This window comes from Octopus bimaculoides, chromosome 1, assembly GCF_046866305.1.
Source record: "Octopus bimaculoides isolate indiv1 chromosome 1, ASM4686630v1, whole genome shotgun sequence".
Taxonomy (NCBI): domain Eukaryota; kingdom Metazoa; phylum Mollusca; class Cephalopoda; order Octopoda; family Octopodidae; genus Octopus; species Octopus bimaculoides.
The window spans coordinates 116,881,193-116,908,251 of record NC_142928.1 but is presented as its reverse complement, the minus strand read 5'-3'; the positions used below and the strand labels follow the sequence as shown (position 1 = coordinate 116,908,251).

Below are 27,059 nucleotides of genomic sequence, written 5' to 3'. Positions count from 1 at the left end.
CTCATAGTTTTATATCTAATGGCAGTTAAGGACTTCACTATTATTTAAGTCGCAGACAATTTCAGATGTGATTCATTATTTCAACAAAAATTTTTAAGTAGACGTCAGCATTTTCAGGAACAAGAAAAAGATAACGGAAGTTATGAATCGCTTTAGTGCGCTGTTTTTGTTGAAAATACTTTAATAGAAATCCAGGCTTCTAATGTCTGTTTTATTATTTATCACAAGATGCAAGTTTTCCTAGATCTTTCTTTTTTCTGAAATCGCCCACAATAAATCTGAGAGGAAGAGTTGTGACTGTCAGTCTAATGTGAATTTTGTTCACACAATGTTTTTCTCTAATCAAGTTGTGATGTGGTGCCTTTCCAATCAGTATTAGTAACGTGTGAAAAACAGCTTCACTAAATATAGTTAAACCAGTGAGCATATGGAGCCATCAAAGCAGCGGAAAATTACTTTGCGGTATTTGTTCCAGCTTTTAACATCCTGATTTCAAATGCTGCTAAGTTCAGCATTGCCTTTCATCTTTTCGGGATCGATAAAATAAAGTAGTAGCCAAAAACTGGAGTCAATGATAAACGACTAATCCCTTCATCTCAAACTGCTGACCTTGTACCTATATCAGAAAGGATCATTTTACTAAATAATATTGTTGTTGTCGTTCGGGTTGAACAGTAAAAGTTTGCCTCTGTTTCGATTCTTTTTTCACATGAATGTTTCGAAATATATGAACATCTACCCTATTACCTTGGGTAGAGGAAAGGTTTGTTTTTGCACATTTAAAAAATTGAAATCCATTTTTAACAACTTGTTATTTACAATATTTACACGTGTTGCAAGATGGCCACTTCAGAAGTAGCAAGAAGTGCTATTGGCCACATTGATGATAGAATAAACAAACAATCATTTCAAACGTCGAATTTGAAACCTCAAAATAAATCAAAAACACGGACAGAGCCTCAACCTCAAATTTTTACGCTTGTACAAAAGAAACGAAAAGGCCTGTATTGCCAAGATTAATTCTAATGGAAAGGTTAAAACAGTACGAGTAAATGTACTACCACTACACTAACGCTGAGGAACAAAAGGAGAAAATTGATTTGAATTAGCTCAAATAAAATTAAGGAGCAAAGGAGGAGGTTTGTTATGTAAGACAATGTTTCCTTTTCCAATGAATTTATTCAGCAAAGGGTGAAAAGGAATGAAACATTTTCTAAAATCAGAGGGAACTTCCATTTATCGCTGAAGTTGGAGCTGGAAGATGTTCTGACCGAGGTTTGGCGGTACATCTCTACTGACCAAGCCAGGTCATTCTGAAGATTGTGCTAGGTTTTTAAGACTAGTAGACAAGTATAGGTGTCATATAATTCTCCACTAACATAACCAAAGTACAAGGTGGTCAGACACGTGATTGTCCCAATATTGTTGTGTAAATGAGTTGCCCTGACTTCTGTATGTTTGTATTCTTTCTTTGTGAAGGGCGTTTTTAACCTGTCCTAATAAAATAAATAATGACGAGACAAATATTTTAAGGAAATGACATTACAACATCAAGAAGAATCCGAAGAAAAATATAGTCCCGTGGGAACTATAGGAAATATTTTCTCACAGAACAACAGCTATCAACCCACACTAGACCAGACGAAAAGAGAAATCATATTTGGAAATACAAATAAATTAAAAGAAAATATAAGTGCAGATTTTATGTTCATTGCCTTATTAGAAATATATTTCTATAGACCATGTCAATAAGAACATACAGAAGAAACATAGAATATTACAGAATGACTGAACCCTATCTTTACATGAATAGAACAAAATATCAGGTTTCGTACAAAGAAAGCACAATGTAAAGTTATTAGTTGTGTATGTGAAAGAATGGATAAGCGAATTGGCTTAATATTCCTATCGTGCATCCCTTGAGGTGAATAGCAGAAAAAGAAGGAAAAAGATATGAGGAAGTTAAAGAGAAAAAGAAGATAGAGTGTTGGACAAGTGGTCGAGTTGTCAGTAGTTCGTATTCTGTCAACGACACAGTGTAATGTTCGTTGTAGCGGGGACACTTAATACTGGTTTCAAATTTTGGCACAAGGTTAGCAATTTCAGGGTGGATATTAGACAATTATATTGACCCCAGTGTTCAACTGGTACTCCTTTTATCGATCCTATAAGGATGAAAGGCAAAGTCGACTCCGGCGGCACTTGAATTTAGAATGCCGCTAAGTATTTTGTCTGGCGCGGAAATGATTGTTAGGGACTCTTAATATTAAATATTCAAGTATACTCAGATATAAATGATATCGAGAGAGAGAGGGGGGAGCAGTTGAGCACTGAGGTCGAGGTAATCGACTAGCACCCTCACCCACAAATGTCAGGCCTTGTGCCTATAAAAGAAAGGATTGTTGTTGTTGTTGAAAAGCCAGTGGGCTGGCAGAATCGTTAACGTGTTGAACAAAATGCTTAGCTACGTTTCTTCTAGCTCTGATACGGGTTGATATGTCAGCACTGTCCGCATTTTACAGTATTTCGTTTTGTTCTTGTTGGCATACTGCATTCAATTATCGACCAATTGATGTTGAAATTGTCAACAAAATTTCCTTTCAGATGCCATGCATAACTAGATAATACTGTTATGTGTCCTTTTTCTTCTTATCTGGAGGTGGACTTAAGTTTCAGATAGTTGTTTGTAAACCTTACTTCAATCGTATCAATCTAGGACTTTTCTGTTTGTGGGCGGCTTACCAATTATATGTGCAGGCGCGCGTTTGTGTGCGAATGAGTGTGTTCCATGTGTGTTCATTGAGATAACGAAGAATGAAAGAAAGATGAATTCCTTACTTTGTCAAAATCAAAGATACAAAATCGTGCCTTGTCACCAAACTGCCATTTGCACTGAATGTCTGCGTCATATAATTCTCCAGGCAATTTGGTAGGGAACTCAATTTCAGTCACAAATTTGGGTACATCGTTTAGACAAGCTGACTGAGGAGTACTGCAATAGAAAAAAAAAATACAATTCTCAAAATGACATCAAAATGAAATATACTGAGTAGCATGATTAAAATAGCTATCAGTGCATATATATACATAAATATGCGTGTGTTTATGGGATTTTGGACTTATACATTCAGGAAGACATACTGCTTAAACTGAAAGATATTTTGGAAGACATATGGATTAGTTTAAGATCAATAATAATTTTGTTGCCTACCGATAGTAATGTTCCTGTCAGTCATGTCAATCAGGAAATGTCGAGATATTTTAGGTCCGTATCAAATAATAGTTCGCTGTCATACATAATTTCCTCTGTCATCCAAGAAGACACCTTATCACACCAAAGTACAGAGGAAATTATTTTAGTGGAACATTCTACACATTAATATGATAGCGCTTCACTCATATTATAAAATGAGTTAGAAAATGTTGATCAACTGATATTAACCATGCAATTTGTAGCTATGAACTCCCTTTATGAGATGTTTAAAACTTAAAAGCATAATATCTTAACGTAATAAACATTTTAAAATGAATTTATTTGTATTAAATTCATAGACAGTCTCAATTAATCAACAAGGCAAGGACAGCATTGTCCAATATAATGCTACTTTTAAAACCTGGCTCTATGATGTGGCTATTCGTTCTATGTGCTATGTATTCTGAAAAATACTTTTTGCTGTTACTTTTCATCGCCGAGGCATTTAGTTCTTAGTCTACTTTACCGTGAACAATTATATACACTATTAACTTAATGCACCACTAATGGTTTTAATTGCTTGTAGCGCCAGGCATATTCTAATAAATTGTAAATAGAACTGATCTCATCAAATTGGTGAAAGATCAAACGACATTATATACCAGTCACAAGATGAACGACAACCTGCTCAGTACGCTCTTCTATAAAACATTTCGTACTAACTTGCTCACCTCTATTGACTTTCACGTCGTCTTTGCTCGTTGTTTCTGCGTCCATAGAAAAGGTTTTAGAGCGCATTTTTAAAATTCTTTTCATACCAACTCACCCATTTTGATCTTATTGTTCTCTTATTGTACAAGGAACTGTTGTTGTTTCTTTTTCACTTAAAGCTCATTGATAATTATCATTTATGAATGTTCATAGTGTGACAGCTGTATGTTATATTTTGCATATTCGTTCTAAGAAGTTGCTTCCGCTATAAACCATATCTATAAACAGTTCGTACCAGCCAATTTATGAATGCACATATTAACACGCACACGCGCTCGCGCACACACAAAATCAGAATATATTTCAATACCCAACTTTTACTGACTAGCAAGGGGAGTTCTACACCCACATCTAAGATGGCACTGTTGCTACGCAAGGTAATATCCTGGATCTAACTGTCTTTTCCATCGCTAAAATGATGGCTTCTATTCCTTCGAGTTCGCTGGTCTCGTACCTGTGCCACTCAAGCACCCCCGGCCACCTAGTCCACCAAGCTCTGGTTATTATGCCAAATATTTCATCGCAGAATATAGTCCCTTTTGCACCATCTGAGTTATTAAAACGGTTGTAAGCAATGTAATATCACTAATTCATTTCTTAGATGTTTATCATACATACATATGTATGTATATGTGTGTATATATAGATATATATATATATATGTGTGTGTGTGTGTGTGTGTGTATAGATAGATATATAGATACATATATATATATGTATATACATATATATATATATATATATATATATATATATATATATATATATATATATATATATATATATATATATATATATATATATATATACATATATACATATATATATGTATATATGTGTAGATAGATAGATAGATAGATAGATAGATAGATAGATAGATAGATAGATAGATATTTTCGGCTTGACACGTTTTAAATCTTATCAAAAATTTCAGCACAGATGAACCTTTTAATGTCAATTACAAAAGTCGCAATAGTTTCCTTTGGATCAAACTGAGGCGACAGGAAATGACATTCGCCTAAGGAATAACACAGCACGTTCGAAAGCAGTATGACATGGTTGAGAGGCGAACTTCTTAACTATCCAGCCATACATACGTACGTACATACATGCATACATACATACATACGTACATACATACATACATACATACATGCATACGTACATACATACATACATATATACAGCCATATATGCATACATGCATGTATATATATACGTATATATATATATGTACGCATGTATGTATGTATGTATATATATATACATACATACATATATATATATATATACACGTACACACACACACACACATGACAAGGCAGATAGAGTATACGTTATTTAAAACAAATTAATATATATATATATAAAGAAAACATAATACAGATTTTAAAAATCTTTAATTATTTCATGATTGCACCTTATAAATAATTTAACTTGCTTTTTTTTGTGCTTAATTTTACCGCTCTTTTACAGTTTAGTTTCAAATATGGATTTAGTTTTATATTGTTAATATAAAAACTAAGAGTTCTATATTATCTTAGTAAAAATTTAAATGTTGAAAGTTAAAATAAAATTAGAAAGAATAGATTAGATAATGAAATGGGTGGAACAGAATTCTTAAAATTCCCAGCCATATTAAAATAGATATTGATTAAGGACGAACAAAGATAAGGTCTTAAAACAAGCAATGTTAATTCTCTAAATGAAGTATTAACAGTAACTGCACGATAAAGTGTAGTATATTGCCACTTAAGTGTGGCTGACCCCTAGGGGTGGATGTTACTGTTGCTTTTAGCCCCAGGAGGACATCTCCTCCAGCTGGCTTATCGACACACGACTGTGTCCTGTTTGCCAAGGGAAGTTATCCCTCTCACCAACATATATATTCTCCTTAAATAGCCGAACCGCGTGCATGCAGAATGTAATTTATTATATATGCGTATTTGCATAAAATTATAGATAGCAGGAGTAATACACACACACACACACAAATAGAAATATAAACACATATACATACATACATACATACATACATACATACATACATACATATATACATACATACATCTGATACTCAGAGCTATTTATGCAAACACATACATGCACATATACAGGCTCTTATGAATCATGCAGTGTTATTTTAAGTCAGCGTACGATAATCTCATCTATTTTTATAAACAAGAGAATTTATATAACGTGTGGGTTTTGAAGAGGGTGGAGTAGCTGAATCGGTGAATCTGTAGGCAGAATATTTTGTCCCTTGTGGTTGGTACATCTCCTTAATTTCCAAGATGAAATTTCGTTGATGCCACTTTGTCTTTCACCCGAATGGAATACCCAATAGTCAAGGAGTGAGTGGTCGGAGCAATTAAATTGGCTACACTATTTCTACAAAATGTCAAAGTTAGACACCCTATTATTCCGTTATGTTTTCTTAACGTTTAAATGAGATTTTTATTTTAAATTTCGCATTACTAATATTTTTATCATTTACGTAAATGTTATATTTTAGTTAAGTCGATGCCGAACTGAACCAGACGAAATACAAAGCCATAACTTGTCTGTTGTATAGCATTTTCATATTTAAATGATCATAGTATTTGTATGAGATCTCGTTGTACACGGTAAAAGGGATTTCTTTTTTGTTTTTTTGTTTTTTTTCTACCGAAAAGCAAACAGTTTGTTCGTCGAAAGTATACACAAAGTCAATGACCTGTTTAGGCTCAACAGTTTCAGGCACTTCTGGCTAATGAGACACAACATTTCGAAACAATAAGCCAAATGTGTTATGACTACATTGTCGTCGTAAAAGGGAGTAGTTGTTGTTCTATGACGTATGTAACAGCGACTAGCATATTTTGCATTCGAACTTGCCTAGATGTATTAAGAATAAATATTTGTTTCATCTCCTCAAAGTATTCAAAAGACTAATGGATGACATGAGTTTCTCTGGGTTGGTTACAAAGTCATAAAGTTTTGAGATGGGTGAGTGCTTCAGTTATACTTTGACATATATTTGATAATCACATGAGGCATGGTGTCTAGTAGTGCAAATAAGTATTTACATCATTATTTAGAAAGGACATTCGCGAAATCAGTAGAGTGTAAATGGTAACATGGCAAGCAAGCTTGGTATGAGGGTTGAGTTTCGTCTGTGATTTCGTTACAAATACATAATAGCTACATTAGAAACTTGGCTGTTACCTTATAACTAACATTATTTGCAGTTAGATTTCATTTACATATCTTATCAAGATGCGTTTATTTTGGTATGTTAAATATAAGAGAAAATATTTAGATTAACATCAGTGGCTGACAAATTCCAAATGGGCCACGTGAAATTGGCTTTGCAGTAAGTTCTGTATTTTAGATAGATATTTGTATCGCAATTTAGCAGAACAAAGCTGCAAACTCATGCACGGCTGTTATTAAACAGAGACACATAGTTTTCAAGTGCATAGCGTTTATGCATAATTCTTATCATACCTCTGGAAGGAGGAAATTTATAGATATGTTTACAAGTGCTTAGGTACCCCGATCATACATACATACATACATACACATATGTACACCCTCCCAGCATTTTACATTGTCCCAGCGAATTTAGCTATCAGAAACAATCACATCAATCTAGTTCAGCTTCACACCAGTCTGCCAGTTTTTCTCAGTCTGCCTTGCTTTTGGATGCAAGCTTTAGCTCTGACTGTAGGCTACGAATGCTGGTGGCATTCATAAACCTACTGCTATAGTAAACTAATGCACAGACCATCAATAATCAGTTAACAGAGTATTTCCATCATACTCCACCTCTTCTTCTTCTTCTTCTTCTTCTTCTTCTTCTTCTTCTTCTTCTTCTTCTTCTTCTTCTTCTTCTTCTTATTATTATTATTATTATTATTATTATTATTATTATTATTATTATTATTATTATTATTATTATTATTATTATTATTCAGTAGTTTTATTTTTATAACGTGCTTTCACTTCACTACCGAGCGCAGCTCTGTGCGCCTTGGGTATGTGCTGTGGTTTGCTGTGGTGCTCTTATGTTTACTGTATTGAAAGTGTTTTGCGTAGAATGTGTGCAGTACCCAGTAGTGCAATTTTCTGTATGTTATATATATTTGTAAGTCCTGGTGTTTTTGTTATGTATTTGTCTGAATATTTTTTTATTATACCTAAGGCACCTACTATGATAGGAATTGTTTCTGTTTTTAGATTCCACATTCGAGTTATCTCTATTTCCAGGTCTTTGTATTTTGAAAGTTTTTCCATTTCTTTTAGAGAAACGTTGTCATCTGCTGGTATTGAAACATCAATTAGAAGGCATTTTTTTCCTTCATGATCTTTGACAACTATATCTGGTCTATTTGCCTTAATTTCTTTATCTGTGTGTATTGGCATATCCCAGAGTATGGTTGCTTTCTCGTTTTCTGTGACCTTTTCTGGCGTGTGTTTATACCATCTTTTTTCTGTTGCTATTCCATAATGTTGGCATAGCTTCCAGTGTATATAGGTCCCAGCTCTGTCGTGTCTGTGAATATATTCCTTCTTAGCCAGGACTGGGCAGCCAGAGATAATATGATTTATTGTTTCTTGTCGATCTCCACATATTCTACAGTTACTTGTTATATTTCTTTTCATTATGTGTTTTTGGTAATTTCTGGTGGGGAGGCTTTGGTCTTGTGCAGCAATTAAAAATCCTTCAGTCTCTGCTTTGAGTCCTGAGCTTCTCAGCCATTGCTGGGATTTTTCTCTGTCTATTTCTTTCGCATTTAGTTTAGCCCAGTATTTACCATGTAGGGGCTTTTCTTGCCATCGTTTTATCATGGTCCGTTGCTGTTCTAGTTTTAGTTTGGATTTCATTTGTTTTATAGCTTTTGTTGTTTCTTCTTCTTCTTCTTCGTATTTGTTAGGTAGATTGATTTCTTGTTTGTATTTGTCAGCTTCCTTAAATACTGAAAACAGTTTTTTGTTTTGCTCGTGTTTTGTGGCTATTTGTATTAGTTTCCCTTGCTTCTGGAGTAGGTATTTTTGCAGTCCTATGGTGGTTATTTTATAATAGTTTTCTAGCTGTATAAGACCCCTGCCACCTTCTGTGCGTTGTATATATAGCCTTTCTATGTCAGATTTTGGGTGGTGCATCCTATATCCTGTCATTATTTTTCTTGTTTTCCTGTCTATTTTACATAGTTCGTTTAGTGTCCAGTTAAGGATGTTGTAGCTGTAGCTTATAACTGGGACAGCTAAAGTGTTGATACCCATTATCTTGTTTTTAGCATTGAGCTCTGTTTTTAGTAGTGATCTAACTCGTCTATAGTACTCTTTCTTTATTTTTTCTTTCATTTGTGTATGTTGTATCCTATCTAGTTCATTGACTCCTAAATACTTATATGGTTGGCTTTCGTCTAGTTCTCTTATTTCATTGGCTTTATCTAGTGTTATATTGCTACTTTTAACTAATTTTCCTCTTTTCAGGGTTGCTTTGGCACATTTTTCTTTATTATTATTATTATTATTATTATTATTATTATTATTATTATTATTATTATTATTATTATTATTTTATGTTTGACTTTTGTTTTGCATTTGTACAAGTTGGATCCAAGTCTCACCCAGAGACCTCAAGAGACAACAAGTTAGAAGTTCATGTAGGTGTTATGCCTAGGGTACCATATATTTGGATTTGTACAGTTTTGTTCAAGTGAATGTTTAAGAAACCATAAGAAAATTATGTGTTTGCTTTAAAATTTGAGATCACATAGACAGTATTTTACGTAGGATATGGGCAGTTCCCATGAGCACTATCTTTTGAACTTCAGCCATTTTGGGGTTTCCTGGTATCTGAGCTAGGTAGTAATCAGCCCGTTTCGCTGTCATTCCCAGGGCACCTATGACAATAGGTATTGTTTTCGTCTTCAGATTCCACATTTTGCTAATTTCTATTTCAAGATCTTTATATTTGCTCAGTTTTTGGTAGGTCTTGACAGATACGTTTATATCAATTGGGACAGTCATATCAATGAGGAGGCATGATTTTTGTCTGAAGTCTTTCAGTATGATGTCTGGCCTATTTGCGTCTATCTTTCTGTCAGTTTGAATGGTGAAGTTCCAGAGGAGTGCAATGTGATCATTTTCAAGTACTTGGGGTGGTTTGTGTTCCCACCAGTTTTTATCATGGGGCAAGTCCAGGTTTTTGCATATTACCCAGTGAATATATTGTGCAGCTCTATCATACCTGTTGAGATACTTTGTAGGTGCAAGCAGACTGCACATGGAGACAACATGATCGATGGTCTCATTTTGTTGTTGGCATATACGACATAATGGGGAGCTGCCGTTCTTTAATATGTTGGCCTGGTAGTTCTTTGTAGGTAGGCATTGATCTTGGGCTGCTATGATAAACCCCTCTGTTTCTGATTTCAAGCCAGAGGTCATTAACCATTGGTGGGTAAGGGCTTTGTTAATATCTGCATTATTCGCTCTCTTTGGGTATTTGCCATTGAGAGGTTTTCCATGCCATTTTTCAGTCATAATATCTAAGGCAGCAATTTTAGCACGGGTTTTCAGGCGCTTAGCTTTTTCTGCAGGTGTTTCTAGTTCGTCTAATTCTTGAATTTGTTGCAATTGGAATTCACTTAGATATTCCTTTGCCTGTTTTGTTACTGAGTAAGATGCTTTCTTGCTTTCATGTTTTAAGACAAGTTTTAGCATCCAGTCCTCAGAGTTTTTCAGATAGGTGTCTAGGCCAATTGTGGCTACCTTCATTGATAATGCCAGCTGTAGAAGTCCTCGGCCTCCCTCTTTTCTAGGCAGATAAAGACGTTCTATATCTGCCTTAGGGTGGTGCATTCTATGCATTGTCAACAGTTTTCGTATTTTTCTGTCAACATTACATATTTCAGTAATTGACCAGTTAACGATATTGAAACTGTAAGTCACGACTGGTATGGCTAGAGCATTGATCGCTTCGATCCTGTTTCTCGCGTTCAGCTCTGTCTTCAGTATTGCTCTCACCCTGCGATAACATTCTCTTCTGATCCTTTCCCTCATCACTGAGTGCTTGATATTGTCCCCTTCAATTACCCCTAGGTATTTGTAGCTCTCCGCTGGTTCTAACTCTTTTATGACATTTTGCTGGTCAAGGTTCACATTAGATGTATTTGTCATTTTTCCTTTGATAAAGGTAGCTTTTGCACATTTATCAAGGCCAAATTGCATCCTGATGTCATCACTGAATTGTTTAACAATCGCTAGCAGGCCTTTGAGCTATTGGTCATTTTTTGCAAAGAGATTTAAATCATCCATGTAAATGAGATGATTTATATTTTTATCAAATATTTTATAAGCATTGTAAATGAGATGATTTATATTTTTTATCAAATATTTTATAAGCATTGTAAATGAGATGATTTATATTTTTATCAAATATTTTATAACCATTTATTATTATTATTATTATTATTATTATTATTATTATTATTATTATTATTATTATTATTACTATTATCATTATTATTATTATTATTATTGTTGTTGTTGTTGTTGTTGTTATTGTTATTATTATTATTATTATTATTATTATTATTATTATTATTATTATTATCATTATTTTCTCATTTGGTACTTAATTTATCGACCTCGAAAGGATGAAAAGCAAAGTCAGTCTCGACGGCATTTCAACTCAGAACGTCAGGAGCCGGAGTTGAAATATATACATACATACATACATCTTTTTATCTTGTACTTATTTTTGTCATTGGACTGCAGCCATGCTGGGGCACTAATTTGAAGGATTTTAATCGAACAAATCAACCTCTTGACTTATTTTTAATCCTGGTACTTATTTTACCAGCCGATTTTGCAGAATTACAATTGAGGCGTAAACACACCAACACCGGTTATCAAAATGTGGGATAGGGACAAAGGCATAAAGATACACAAACACACACACGCACACACACATATCGACGGGCTTCCACACAGTTTCACTTACAAAGTGCTGGTCGACCCGGGGCTATAGTAAAAGACACCTGCCGAAGATGCCACGCATTGAGACTGAATCTGAAACCACATGGTTGCAAAACTTCTTAATCACACAGCCAGGCCTGCGCCTTCATATGTATAGATAAACATTATCGACTACATATACTTAACGCAGACGCGTTGCGTATTTGCCGGTAGGATGCGATTCGGTGTGTTGGGGATTGAGTGAAAAGTATGTGCTGGTATTCTTATGTATGCATTGTCCAGGCATACCAGCACATATTTTTCACACTATACACATATAAATCATGGACTGGCGCTATAATTCATCTCCGATTCGGTTAGGGTACGTGATATTGATAAACCACAAAAATAGCGAAACGTCGATGTCCATCAATCCTGAATGGGATCTGGGTAAGTTATCTCACCTGTCCTACACTCTCTGATTTCTTAACACCCAGCACTTTGAGAGAGTAATGGTTACCACGCTATCTCACAGCCTACTGGCAAATACACACTGCATGTACGTTAAGCATGACGTTTATTACACTACTGTTGCTTCTATTTCATATTTGAATACATACACACACAATCACACACACACACACACACACACACACACACACACATACATATATTATTTTCTGATTTGGGCACAAAGCCAGCAATTGGAGGTGAGAGGTAAGTTAATTATATATATATATATATATATATATATATATATATATATATATATATATATATATATATATACATATACATACACATAAATATATATACATACACATATATACATATACATACACATAAATATATATATACATACACATAACTATACATATATATATATGTATATGTATAGGTGTATGTGTATATATATATATATGTATGTATGTATGTATATATATACAAAAACACATATATATATGTTATAAGCTCACACACGCACACATATTTGGGTGTGTGTCTGTGTAGACACATACATGTAGAATATTATTGTTTCTTCTTCATCCACCTCTCTTACGCATTCGGTTATTTTGCACTACCGACCAACATGGAAACTGTTCGAGTGGGTAAACGAATAAATGAAGGAAAAAATAAGGAATGAATTAATTACCAAAGTAATTAATCGGTCAGTTACTTAAGTCATTAATTAATGCTCATTAAGAATTATATACTCATAAAATAATGCATTCAATAAGATTAAAAGAAAGCATATGGAAAACATGTAAACTATGGGCAATTGGACAATTGTACATGCGTACGACTATGTATGAGTTTTATTTTTGTAGCTTTAATGCAACCGCTGTTTGTTTACATATTCCACTTTTTCTCCAAGAGACTTTAAGTAAATATTCAGTATTTTTTCAGTGGTTTAGGTCTCTTTTTCAAGTTTTTTTGTTTTGTTTTTAATGTCCATATGTTATAATTGCAAAACATTGTGCATCATATACACGTAGGCGAAAGCAAGTTTAGGTGTGTGCATTTGTGTGCGTGAGTATGTGTGTGTATGTTTATGTATGTTTATACGTGTGTGTATGCATATATGTGTCTCTGCGTATGTGTGTAAGTTGTTTGTGTGTGTGTGTGTGAGAGAGAGAGAGAGAGAGAGTTCACTTGTCAACACAGCTGGCAACGGTCAGTTCGTCGGTGACTAACCCAAAGAATACCTCTCCTATGTTAGCCTTGAGAGGAGAAACATCGTAAGACAAAACAAAACCCGTTAAAAGGACGGATAAACGCAGCATTTGGTCAATGTCTATCTATTATACAATAGAATGCAAGTGTTATTAGAACCCTAAAAGTACTTTTTCGAACTTATTAGTAAGCATCTATCACAGAAATAAATAGCAAACGCAGTCTAGTGCAGGATAATTCACCTCATGGGCTGATGGTTGCTCTTTAGCTTTGGCTGAGAAACTATCTAGAGAATGGAAATGTCTTTATAAGTACATCTGATCAGTCACGAACAGGCTGTATTAGAAATCACTACAAATGATGCGCTGATACAACTAAGCCTGTTCATTCCATCTTCTCGTATAAAAATTCTTTTGTATACACTCTACGGATACTTGCGTATTTCCACATATATATGCAAGTCCTACTTCTTTTCGCTGAGTATTCCGTCGTTGCCGGGCAATTTTCACGATAGAATACCCATGGTTCAATTTTTTTGTTCTATGTCAGACCATATCTTCTCAAACGTATAGGCCTCTTGATCAAGGCAGATTGCTGCATTATTTGGGGCAATTTATTATGTATCGATAAACTAAATTTTTGTGTTTCAATTTGGTGCATAGATGTAAGGATCTTATCACTTCGCTGCTGATGCTTTTGTAAGGATCTTTCGACTCTGTCAGTCTAATAAAATTCCTTACACACACGAACGCACGGACGCGCGTGCACACACACACACACACACACACGCACACACAGCCTGAGTGATATACATATCTAAGGAATGAGTGTGGTAAATATATATAGAGAGAGGAGGAAGTTTACAATGAGAAAAGCGTAAATGAAAGAGATAGACAGAGAGAGTAATCATTTCTATTGCTGTCATAGATTTTGAAATATTGAAATTAAGAGAAAATTTTCAAATTTGGTATTTTGATGTACTGTAAATCCTCGAGAATAATCCCATTTTTTCCCAAAATTTAAAGGTCAAAATCCCTAGTGCATACCATATACGAGGTTAAAAATGAAAAATATTTTGTAAGCAATATCCGAGTCTCTATTTTCTGTCCGGCAATGTTTATTCAGACGCATTTTGTGATGTCGGGCTTGTAACTGATAGTGATAAATATGTAAAGGCAATTTACTTAATATTTATTTTTCACTGACGTTATTACCGTTATTTCTTTATTTTCTGCAAACAAAGTGCACAAAAAAGCTACACGTTTACATTATATTATATATACAATAATAACAAAGGACGTTACCGTATATATGTTTACAAACCAAGGACGTTATATAGATCTCCTTGACTCAAGTTAGAGAAGGGGTGCGTATTATACACAAGGTTTAGGTTTTTCAGAGGTACAGCCTCCTAAAAATCCCCTGCGTATTATACGCAAGGGCGGACTATACTCGAGGATTTACGGTACTTTTTCACACTGAATCCGATTTTGTGATTCATTTATTCCCGGAAAATTTCATAAAAATGTTACGGAGATTTAAAGTTTGATCATTTTTACCCAATCAGAAAACCAGGAGATTTCTATCGCAGAGGTATCTATCTATCTATCTATCTATCTATCTATCTATCTATCTATCTATCTATCTATCTGTCTGTCTGTCTGTCTGTCTGTCTGTTTGTCTGTCTGTCTGCCTGTCTGTCTGTCTGTCTGTCTGTCTGTCTGTCTGTTTATCGATCGATCAATAGAACGTATTTTCATTTCATTTTTATCGTTCTTCGCCTTCCTTTGATATTTGTTCAGCTGATGTTTCGTACCTTTTATCTTTCTCTCTTTTCATCTTTCTCGATTTTGTTTCTGATTTTTCCCATGGTGTAAGCATTTTCCCCCTGTTTACTATCATGTATAGAAAAAAACTCCATACCATCGATATATTTTTTTTGTAATCGACTGATGAGGGTTTTACTGTCATAACAAGTTATACAGCCAAATGTTTTCGAAATTTCAATAAATGGTTTGTGATAATTTTCTAATAATATATGATTCAAGTTTAATAACAATCTAGGCCACTCCTATTTGAATAATACAGTTATAATGCAATATGGGAATAGACGTGGAATGCTTATCTGGATACGGAGTCGTATTTGATAAGTGTATTGCATCAAGGCATACTACTGAATACATACATACATACATACATAAATTTAAATTTATATTTATATTTTTATCTATATGTATATACGAGATGTCCATCCACGTGTGCACCAGCGGTTGTATATGCATAGAGCAGAATAACAGACGAAAAACTTAATGAGTTTGCAAAGCTCGGGCCGAGAGAATATCTCGTTTGTGTAAACTATATTAATTTTCAGTTGGAACCCAGCTTGGAGTATATCTTCTCTTTTCCTCCGTGCAGGCACCGCCATTTCATCATGTGCTTGCATTTGGATAGAAAGAGGAGGTCTTAAGAGTAGACATACATTTTGGCATGTGTCATCACAGAACATGACTCAACTTTGAGGCCAAGCGTTAAAGATAAGAAAGTGAAGTAGAAGTAGGAAAACGTTATAGAAAATGAGGAATAGTTTGCACGGAGGAGAAAAAAGGAGTAAGAGGGAATGAGTGTTGGTGTGTGTATGAAAAAGAGGAGGGAAGATGTGCACTCTTTTACTCTTTTACTTGTTTCAGTCATTTGACTGCGGCCATGCTGGAGCACCGCCTTTAGTCGAGCAAATCGACCCCAGGACTTATTCATTGGAAGCCTAGTACTTATTCTATCGGTCTCTTTTTGCCGAACCGCTAAGTTACGGGGACGTAAACACACCAGCATCGGTTGTCAAGCGATGTTGGGGGAAACAAACACAGACACACAAACACACATACATATATATATAAACATATATACGACGGGCTTCTTTCAGTTTCCGTTTCCGTTTAACAAATCCACCCACAAGGCTTTGGTCGGTCCGAGGCTATAGTAGAAGACACTTACCCAAGGTGCCACGCAGTGGGAGTGAACCCGGAACCATGTGGTCGGTAAGCAAGCTACTTACCACACAGCTACTCCGGCGCACTAGAAATAATTTTGTAAGCGTTTAAAATTTATTATTCTAGTAATTTTTTTAAGCATATGCACACGCTTGCACTTTCTGATTATGTATACCGTTGTAAATCATTATTCCACCTCTGCATTTCAAAAAGTGCAAATGATGAATGATAGTGGAATGGAAAATATTTCTATAAGATAGAGCAATAATGAAACCGCAATTTACGTTTGGTTGAGAAGTATAACATCCTGTTTAAGTAAAACAATGTCTGAATATAGTAAAATAGAAATCCAAAATTTTCTCTGTGTGTAGGAACCTGAATATGTATGTACGCATACATATCTACACGCATGCATATATGCATAGCTATCTATTTATCTATCTACGCACACGCACGCGTGCACATGAAAATGGCTTGCGCAAAATAAGCCAGTCTAGTCAGTAACATATATTTGAACAACAAATACGAATAAAGTTATATTAAGCGCCATACAAAATAAATCCATATTTATTGATAGTTACCTTCACATTCAGAAAAGGTAAAAACCATCGCCTGATAGCAATTGGAACCAGATCAAAACGATAAAGGGGGATAATCTCAAGACACAAGTATTCTCCATAATTGACAAGTTTTTAAGCAAGACAGCTTTAGTGCCTGGATACATAAAGACAACTAGCGACAGGTATTTCTGTCTCAATACACTTCAATAGAACAACAGTTGTCTAACCTTGTATGCCATTATTCTACTTTGTTGTACATGCACGTATATATATACATAAGTATACATATACACACATATGCACACATAGATATATACGTTCACGTGTATATGCATATGTCTGTATGTCTATCTTTATGCATGTGTGCATGTGTAAATATTACAATCCATGCCTGTTTTCGAATCGCAAAATTTTCCGAAAGCTATATCATTTTGGTTGTTTAAGGCGATCAATTCACCTTTCTCATTAAAACAATGAGTATGAAAAAAGAATCAGATATCAATTTGGAAACGGTTGTAATTCCTTCTTCGCTTGTAAATAAAGTTTTGGAGAATTATTGTTAGGTGTCAAATACAATAGATGCTTTCATGTGGGATATTGCGTATCTGTTTGTCTAATTTCTTTTTTATCACCATTTCGTACATACATACATACATACATACATACACACACACACACACACACACACACACACACACACACACACACACATATATATATATATATATATATATATATATATATATATATATATATTTGTGTACACACACGAAGAACATTTTAAAAGGTCACTGGGCCATTTACATAAGTTTGGAAAAAACCCATTCAGTGCTTCATTTGTTGAATTAATTATCCAACTGTCAGAAAAGGTCAATTATTCAAGGTTAGAGTTCGATGACTTCAAGAGTAGTAAAGCATATAAGCAGCTGTCACTAAATATGATCAAACAAACGTTATGGAATGGGAGTTCATTGAAGCATTCAAACTTGTCACCTACAAACCTACATATATTATCCCCTTCCCAATCACTTATCCCTAGCATACAATCTTTTGAAAATCTGTCTTTATTCACATTGATTTATCTTCTCGATCTCACGCTTTTAAAAAAATCTTTGCTCGAAGCCCTGAGTCATATGAAAAAGTAGGTCTTTATTATTTGTTTGCTTGTTTGGATCCATCACTTTTATGAAAAAAGGGATGAAGTCATTTTTGTTTATATAGTCAATTCTTGTATTTATTTAATATATTCTGTGTTTCTCCAAGGTAAAGGGTCGGATTTTTATACAGGAAAGGAAAATGTAGTTTGTAACTTCAAAAGGCATTAAATATATTGGGGGAAGAAACCAGTTAGTGACGACGATGGATATGATGATGACAATGATGATGACGGTAATCACGAGTAGGGAGCAAACGACGGGGAGAACGATGTAATCTGAAGATGACAGGGAGGAGGCGAGAAAATTGGATTGTAAGGGATAACTTTGGGCACAAGTCATTGATTTGTTGGTCAACTTACTTGAGGAATCTAAACATGTATGACTTGCTGCAGCTCGACCACTCGAATCGACCATTTTTGGCGACCAACTGAGGAGACATGATTTTGCCAACATGTTGGGTGCAGAAATTGTTCTCACCATCATGCAGCATCCCGAAACTGAAAAAAGCAACAATAATAATTATAGTAGTAGTAGTAGTAGTAGTAGTAGTAGTAGTAGTAGTAGTAGTAGTAGTAGTAGTTCTTTATTGAACTCAAGAATAAAGAGGGACAAAATGCCGTCAAGCAACTTTTCTGGCGCATTATCAATTCTACCAATAATAATAATAATAATAATCATAATAATAATAATAATAATAATAATAATAATAATAATAATAATAATAATAATAACAATTAAGCAGTTCGGGAAGAACAGATTGTTCAAAAATAACCTGAAGCAATTCTTCTGAACGTTAGAAGGAGACAATTGGGAAAATGTTCCTGATGCAAATCAAGCCAAGGAGTCCTGGAGCGAATTATTGGGAAACAATGTGGTGCATAAAAGGGATGTAATGTGGATAGGAACTATCAAGACAGAATTACAAGGAGGAAAGAAACAAAGGAATATTGCCATAAGCACGGGTGATGTGAAAGAACAAGTGGGTAAAGTGCCTAACTGGAAATCCCCTGGACCAGGTGAGATTCATGGCTTCCGGCTGAAGAGATGCCACGCCGTGCATGAAAGACTAACAGCCCAATTGAATGGGTGCGTCCAGAAAGGTATAGTCCCCGCGTGGATGGTGACTGGGAGGACAAAACTTGTAATGAAAGATAGAAGAAAGGGGAATATTGTGAGAAACTGCCTAAACATAATCTAGAAGATACTCACTGGAATATGTGCGGCAAAGACATATACTTTCCTGGAACAAGGAAGAAATACTAACAAGGGGACAGAAAGGATGTAGGAAGAGTTCTCGGGGTACCAAGGATCACATGATCATCGATAAAACAGTTTTGAGGCATTGTAAAAACAGGACTGATTTAAGAAGGCATTGAATCGTTGAATGTCTGCTGATGTTTGGTGTTGCTGACAACAAATTTTCTGATGCATAGCATAAAAGAGTGGAAAACCAAATTGTACTCAAGTAACGCATTCCTTGGAGAAGTTAATATTAAAAGGGGTATCTTCCAAGGTGCCTCATTTTCTCCATTACTTTTTTGCAATGCAATTGCACTAATACTCATAGCAATAACACTTAGGAAAGTTAAGATGGGTTACCGATGTGGGAAGAAAGGCCCATCATTCAACCATCTTCTGCTTATGGATGACCTGAAATTGTTTGGGAAATCTGAAAAAACAGATAGATTCCTTAGCCAAAACAGTCCAGAAGTGTGGTAGAGACGTCGGTATGGAATTTGAAATCACCAAATGCTCAGTACTAAATATGAAAAGAGGGAAGAACGCAGATTTCAGAGGATTGCGGCTGCCATCAGGAGAGACCATGGGTGAATCCGATGGTAGTGGGTACAAATACTTAGGGATTTTGAAGCTGGATGACATTCTACACAGAGAAATGAAAGTCGAGGTCAGTGAGGCGTATCAAAAAAGGGTGAAAATGGTGTTGAAATCCAACATGAATGCCAAAAATTTGATTACCGCAATGAATATCTGGGGAGTTGCGGCGGTCAGATATAATGCATCCATCCTCAAATGGACTAAGGAGGAAATATCAACACGGGTTAGCAGGACGAGAAAGTTGATGACGCTGCATGGGACGCTACACTCTAAAGCAAACGTAAACAGACTGTATATGAAAAGAAAGAATGGTGGCAGAGGACAAATTAGTGTAGACCATTGTATAAGGAATGAAAGGAGAACGCTTGCCGAGTATTTGATAAATAGTGATGAAACCTGCTGCAATATGCCGTGAAAGATATGGATGTAAATGGAGATGAAATGATGGGCAAAGCAGAGTTTAACCAAAGAGCTGAGGAGAAGAGAAAAGATCTTGAAATGAGAATGCATGGACAGTTTAAAAGGAATACACAAGAGGTTAAGGATAATACAGCATCGTGGGCATGGCTTGAGCGTAACACCGAAAACCTGATCATTGCTGCACAGGATCAGGCTCTCATTACCAATTCAGTGAAGTATAACATCTAGAAAACGTCTGACTCTGTGGAAAGGAGTGTAGAAAATGTGACCCACTTGGTAAGTGGATACAAATGCTGCCACGATAAAGTGTGTGTGTATCTTCATTGGCTCTTATGCCGTAAATACCAATATGAAGTAACAGAGAACTGGTAATAGCATGTACCAAGTAAAGTTATGCAGGAAGATGGAAAAGTAGCGATACTCTGGGACTATGATTTTCAGACGGATCGTGTAATCAAACACCGTCGGCCGGATATTGTCATATTGAATAAGAGAGACAAATACTGTCAGATCATTGATGTAGCCATACCAAATGACATGAATGTTGTGAGTAAAGAGGTTGAAAAAATCATCAAGTACTCCGAATTGAAAGTGGAAATGGTAAGATTGTATGGAATGCGAGAGGATAATGTAAAAGTGATACCAGTGGTGATCAGAGCGTTGGGCTCAATCTCATTGAAACTTCAAGATTTCTTAAGGCAACTGGAAATCCCATGCAAGACTGATGTCTTGCAAAAAGCAGCCTTAATTGGCACAGCGCACATCTTAAGGAAAGTATTATCTGTCTGAGATCCTTGTAACTTAACAGATGGCTAAAGACTCCGGTGCATTTTTACTTACACTGTATTACGATGGAATAATAATAATAATAATAATAATAATACTCTTCACAAAGACAAGACGATTCGATTGCAATAGATATTTTATTAGTTGAACGATATTTCAACAGCAACCCTTTCTTTGTCAACTTCAAAATGAAAAGTGATAGAAATTCAAAATTATAAAATTGAATTTCTATAATTTTGAATTTTTATCTCTTTTCATTTTGAACGTGACAAAGAAAGGGTTGCTGTTGAAACATCGTTCAACCAATAAAATATCTATTGCAATCTCATTGCGCTCGCTTTTGGATAATAATAATAATAATAATAATAATAATAATAATAATAATAATAATAATAATAATAATAATAATAATAATGATAATAATAACAATGAGTTAGTGATATCTTTTAACATGAATTATATACTCACTTGTGTCCTATCTCATGGGCGACTGTGAGTGCAGTGGTGAGCCCTGTGTCCTCATTAACAGTACAACTACGAACTCTGTTGCACATACCCTCAATAGGAGCAAAACCTGTTAAATAGTAAAAACGAACATAGGAAAAAATAAACATTGCCATTCGTCATTATGGGTGGATCATTTTCTTTAAACTATTTATATTCATGAACAGATGCTTTGAATGAATATATAATAATTTCTTAGTAATGTGGTTACTTTTGAAAGTAAATATAGCTAAGAGACAAAACAAAGCCACTGAATTTAAGAGACAATGACTGATGTATGTTTTCTCATATACACCCTTTATGTTCATCAAAATTTGTTCTTAGTTTATTTCAATACTATATATTGATTTAATTCTGACTAGACACAGACAGCCTATTTGTGGATATGGGAATTGTGACATTCATTCACTCTCAAGGCAATTATGTGTATACATTCAACGACAAAACTCCATCCGGAGATCTGAAACTGCATCGCACTTTTATTTTACCATGTTTTCTCACTTCCCCAATGTTCATATAACAAATATAAATATTGGTGTCTTTTGCTCACTTACGCAACCTCGCATATACGTGGTGCGATCAATAAGTATCCGGACTGTTGCTATAGTAACGAAGCTAAAGCGCCCAGAATAAAGCTACTTGGCGCATATTGACCTTGAACACTGCTGTGCATGTGCACTAAGTTTTCACGTTCTAGCTCACTTCTGCTGTTTACAGCAGTGCTTGAAATGACCGTGTGCAGAGTTTAAGGTTAGTGCTTGCCAAGCGGTTTCACTTTGCGTGCTTTAGCTTCGTTACTATGGCAATAGTTTGGATAATTATTGATCAGACCTCATATATGGAACAGAAATGTCATGGTTTACACTGACGTTTTCTTCATAAAGAGGAACAACTATTTAAGGTATTTTTATCAGTAAAAGTTACTTAGCTTTTAGGGGCTGTGACATTAATTGACTAGCCAGATCGTTTTATTTCTTGGTACAATACAATACAGTCTGGTGACAGTGGGACTAACTTGCAAGAGAACTGAAAACTGACAAGTAATTTGGCAATTTAAAGTATCAAGTAAAAATTATAGATATCCCATAAATCGCTGCTTATTTTCTCCAGCTTCATTAAAAGCTCACGGTAACAATGTCGAACTTTCATCTCAATAGAAAGAAAGGAAGCTGCAAATATTTATTGCAAAAGAACCAGTAACTGACATGCGTAAAATTAGGTGCTCTGTACAGAGATATAACTCAGCGTTTTTATTAGAGTCGATGTAAATTCGTAATCTACAAATCAGTACTCTAATACGTACCTTCTTTATAGGATCATTTTGTTTCTACATAATTACATATGATTGGAAGAAACTTACCAACTGTGTCACATGGTTCATCTTTATAAGAACAGATATCAGTACCGGTGAGCAAAATTGCATGATCGTGCTGGCGGCCATTAGCGCCAACAAGTACAGATTGCCAAGAACAGAAGCTATTTAGTGTCGTATCAGCATGATGTCCGATGTTTAATCCTGGCTGTAGAGAAAATAGAAAAACAAAACAAACTCATCATTTAATACGAATACAGTTTGGACGACGTGTTCAGTCCATTGGGAAGTTTACGACACTCGTCAGTTTTGGTCTAAATATTAATTTCCTACAGACGTGGCGCAAAATCTTTTACTTCTATTATCGTTATTGTTGCTGCTGCTGAGCTTGAAATTAAGACTTGAATGAGAATATGTGTATGTGAATGCGCGCGCACGTGTGTATGTGTGCATGCATATATATGTATATATATATATATATATATATATATATATATATATATATATATATATATATATAAAATTAATAATATATATATGTATATATTTATATTAAGAGGGCAAGGGCGGAAACGAGCTATCTCCAGCATGCTTGAAGTGCCGAGACCTTAAAAATACTACCAAAAACTCCAGATAAATATACACATGGCTGAAAGCGGGCTAGTGAAAGAATATTAAAAAGACCTCACGTTAATTGTGAATTGGTTCCAACACGTGGCTGTCGTGAGGGGATTTAAAATTGACTTATCTTGGAATTATACGTGCAAATATTTGTATGTAGACGTGTGAACCTGCTTTGTACGGTATGTACATTTATTTGGATTTATATTACCCGTGTATTGTGTTGACGAAGGAAGAAAGCCTATTTATAGCTTTAATCCAGAAGCTGGAAACAATTCACAATTAAGGTGAGGTCTTTTTAATATTCTTTCACTAATATTCTTTCATAGGCGTAGGAGTGGCTGTATGGTAAGTAGCTAGCTTACCAACCACATGGTCCCGGGTTCAGTCCCACTACGCGGCATCTTGGGCAAGTGTCTTCTACTATAGCCTCGGGCCGACCAAAGCCTTGTGAGTGGATTTGGTAGACGGAAACTGAAAGAAGCCCGTCGTATATATGTATATATATATATGTATGTGTGCGTGTATGTTTGTATGTGTGTGTTTGTCCCCCCAACATCGCTTGACAACCAATGCTGGTGTGTTTATGTCCCCGTAACTTAGCGGTTCGGCAAAAGAGATCGATAGAATAAGTACTAGGCTTCTAAAGAATAAGTCCTGGGGTCGATTTGCTCGACTAAAAGGCGGTGCTCCAGCATGGCCACAGTCGAAAGACTGAAACAAGTAAAAGAGTAAAAGAGTACCCTGCTTTCAGCCATGTGTATATTTATCTGGAGCTTTTGGTAGGTATCGTCACTTCAAACATGCTTGGAGATAGGTCGTTTTCGCGCTTGGTCCCCGAATATAATTATATACATATGTATATTGTTATTAATTTAATGTATAAATTGCCTATAAATTTTTATAGCAAATGGATTACCTGATAAAAATTATTAACGTGATTTTTATCCTTATATTCTGTTATGAATTTATATATATATATATAAATAAATAAATAAATAAATAAATATATATATATATATATATATATATATATATATATATATATATATATATATATATATATATATAATGAAAGGCGTTCCAGCCATGACAATTTTTATTTGTATTCAGTCATACAAGTCACTTCCATTCTTACGATGGTTAGGTATGATTTGAGGGAAGCTTGGAAGTTATTTTTCGTAGATAGATTGTGTTGAGATTCTACATATTGATACTGGGCTGTAACATTCTAATTAGGGATACTAGTATGCTTGAAAAACGAGTTAAGACATTTTATTTAATCAAAATTACTTAGTTTGTGGTGATAACAATCTTTTTGCAAATGACCAAATTGAAATTCTGGCAAAAAAAAATAAATAAATAAAAAGGAAAATGGTAACCGTCCCAGAAATTGTCATTAATCAAAATGGACATAATATGAAATACAGTGGAGAGTGAGTCTAAATTTCAGCAATACCCTACCAATTAAGGTCCTGGTTTGATCTTATTAGAACTTATCAGCAATATACAAATCTAACTTTTGCTGTATATCTTAGATGACTATAGCAGTTTGTAATTGAACATACGGATGTTTAACAACTATAATGAATGACTGGGATAGATAACCGTCACGTATTTAATCCATAACAGGAAAAGAGCTTCACGAATAAATTGCTACTAAGTTTCCAAACTCATATCCAGCATGAGTTAAAATATTAAAACTGGTGCACAAAACTTTCCAAAATAAAGGTTACTATTAGATTTGTAAAAAAAAAAAAAAAGAAAAGCATTTAGTCGATTGTATTCATAGTTCACAAGTGGTCTATATTTTAAGACACCAGTTTGGTGTTAATCCATGTTGTTGCCGGCAGAATTTGAAATTAGATCTCAGAGGAACACCATACAATACTGCAAGATACTTAATACAACACTTCACAATTTCCGTCTCGCCACTACCTTTAAAATAAAATAAATCAAAGTCAAAAGTCGACAGGTTTTACCCACCCGGTGATGAGAAGGGTATTATATTACTAAAAACGTTTACACCTACGGTAAAACATTGAAATTCAAGATAAAGACATTATCACACTACAGAAAGGCAAAATCACTCCTTACCATCCTCCAACTCCTTGAGCGATGACAACAGCAACAGCAACAACAATAAAAAAAAAACACAGCATATTCGATACCAATTTTGTTCACACATAGCCAAACATTTACTGTGTACTCTTGAACAATTGATGAAGGTGTCGCTTGACATCCCAATGAAGTCGCGATTATGATTAACTGAGATGTTTTACATGAAACTATTTCGTAGCTCGGGTGGTCGTTATAATCTCAGGTTTCTAGTAGCACACGTACACACATACTCATACGAAGTGGCATACCCCAGAATGTGACTATCTACACAGCAGCGACAATATACTACATAGGAAGTTATTATAAGCTTATTCACCCTTTATGTCAATTACACACGCGCGCACACACGCACGGACCAGTTTACATTTTTGTTTTGATAACAAAAAGTACTCGATTCATTAATAAGTCTGTACAGTTTATTATTCGCCAAAGCTTCTCCAATAGTAATAAAGATTCGGGTTTCCGATTGTTCAAACATCTCTGTTAAAAAAACGGGGACAAGGAGCTCAGAGTTACGAATCAAGAATTTTCTGTTCATAATAATAATAACAATAATAATAATAATAACAAATGATGATGATGATAATGATGATGACAGGCACAATTCTGTGAGAGGAGCTGGTCCACCCCAGTGTCCAATTGGTACTTATTTCACCGACCCCGAAAGGATTAAAAGCAAAGTCGACCTCGGCGGAAATAACAATTCGGGAAAGGAATCTTTGACGGTGTTGAACCGAACGATCACAACAGACTACAAAAGAGGAAAGCAAACTTTAGCAATAGCTTGGGTAGACTGCAGGATGGTATTTGATAAGAATCCTTATTCATAGATACTGGAGACATTCTACGTAAACAAAGCTAATGAATGAAGGCGAAATTGGAAAACAAAAGTATTACTATCAAGCTAAGAGAAAACGGCGTAGGACCAGCTCTATACACTTGAAGTAAGGTATCTTCCAAAAGGACTCAGTATCCTTCCACTATTTTGTTTAGCACTCAGCCCATTGACAAATCTGTTGAATAAAACCACTATTGGGTACAGATGCTACGAACAAACTTTAACCATTTCTTCAATATCGGTGATATCTTCAAAGAATAATATCGAACTGGAGACCACGTAAAATAGTGTGCATAAATTTATGAGAATGGACAAGGCACTAGACA

At 35.0% G+C, this 27,059-nt stretch overlaps 1 protein-coding gene across 1 annotated transcript in view; it reads right to left on the bottom strand.

Moving 5' to 3' along the window:
* The window catches only part of LOC106876867 (A disintegrin and metalloproteinase with thrombospondin motifs 16), a 347,122-nt gene that overhangs the window by 57,903 nt on the left and 262,160 nt on the right, over window positions 1-27,059 (bottom strand). Inside the window, exons 7-10 of the mRNA XM_014925608.3 lie at window positions 23,202-23,361; window positions 21,806-21,911; window positions 18,655-18,792; window positions 2,839-2,992 (exon numbers count right to left, since the gene is read on the bottom strand). Of these exons, the coding sequence (XP_014781094.1) occupies window positions 2,839-2,992; window positions 18,655-18,792; window positions 21,806-21,911; window positions 23,202-23,361 (558 nt within the window). The remainder of the gene's footprint in view (window positions 1-2,838; window positions 2,993-18,654; window positions 18,793-21,805; window positions 21,912-23,201; window positions 23,362-27,059) is intronic.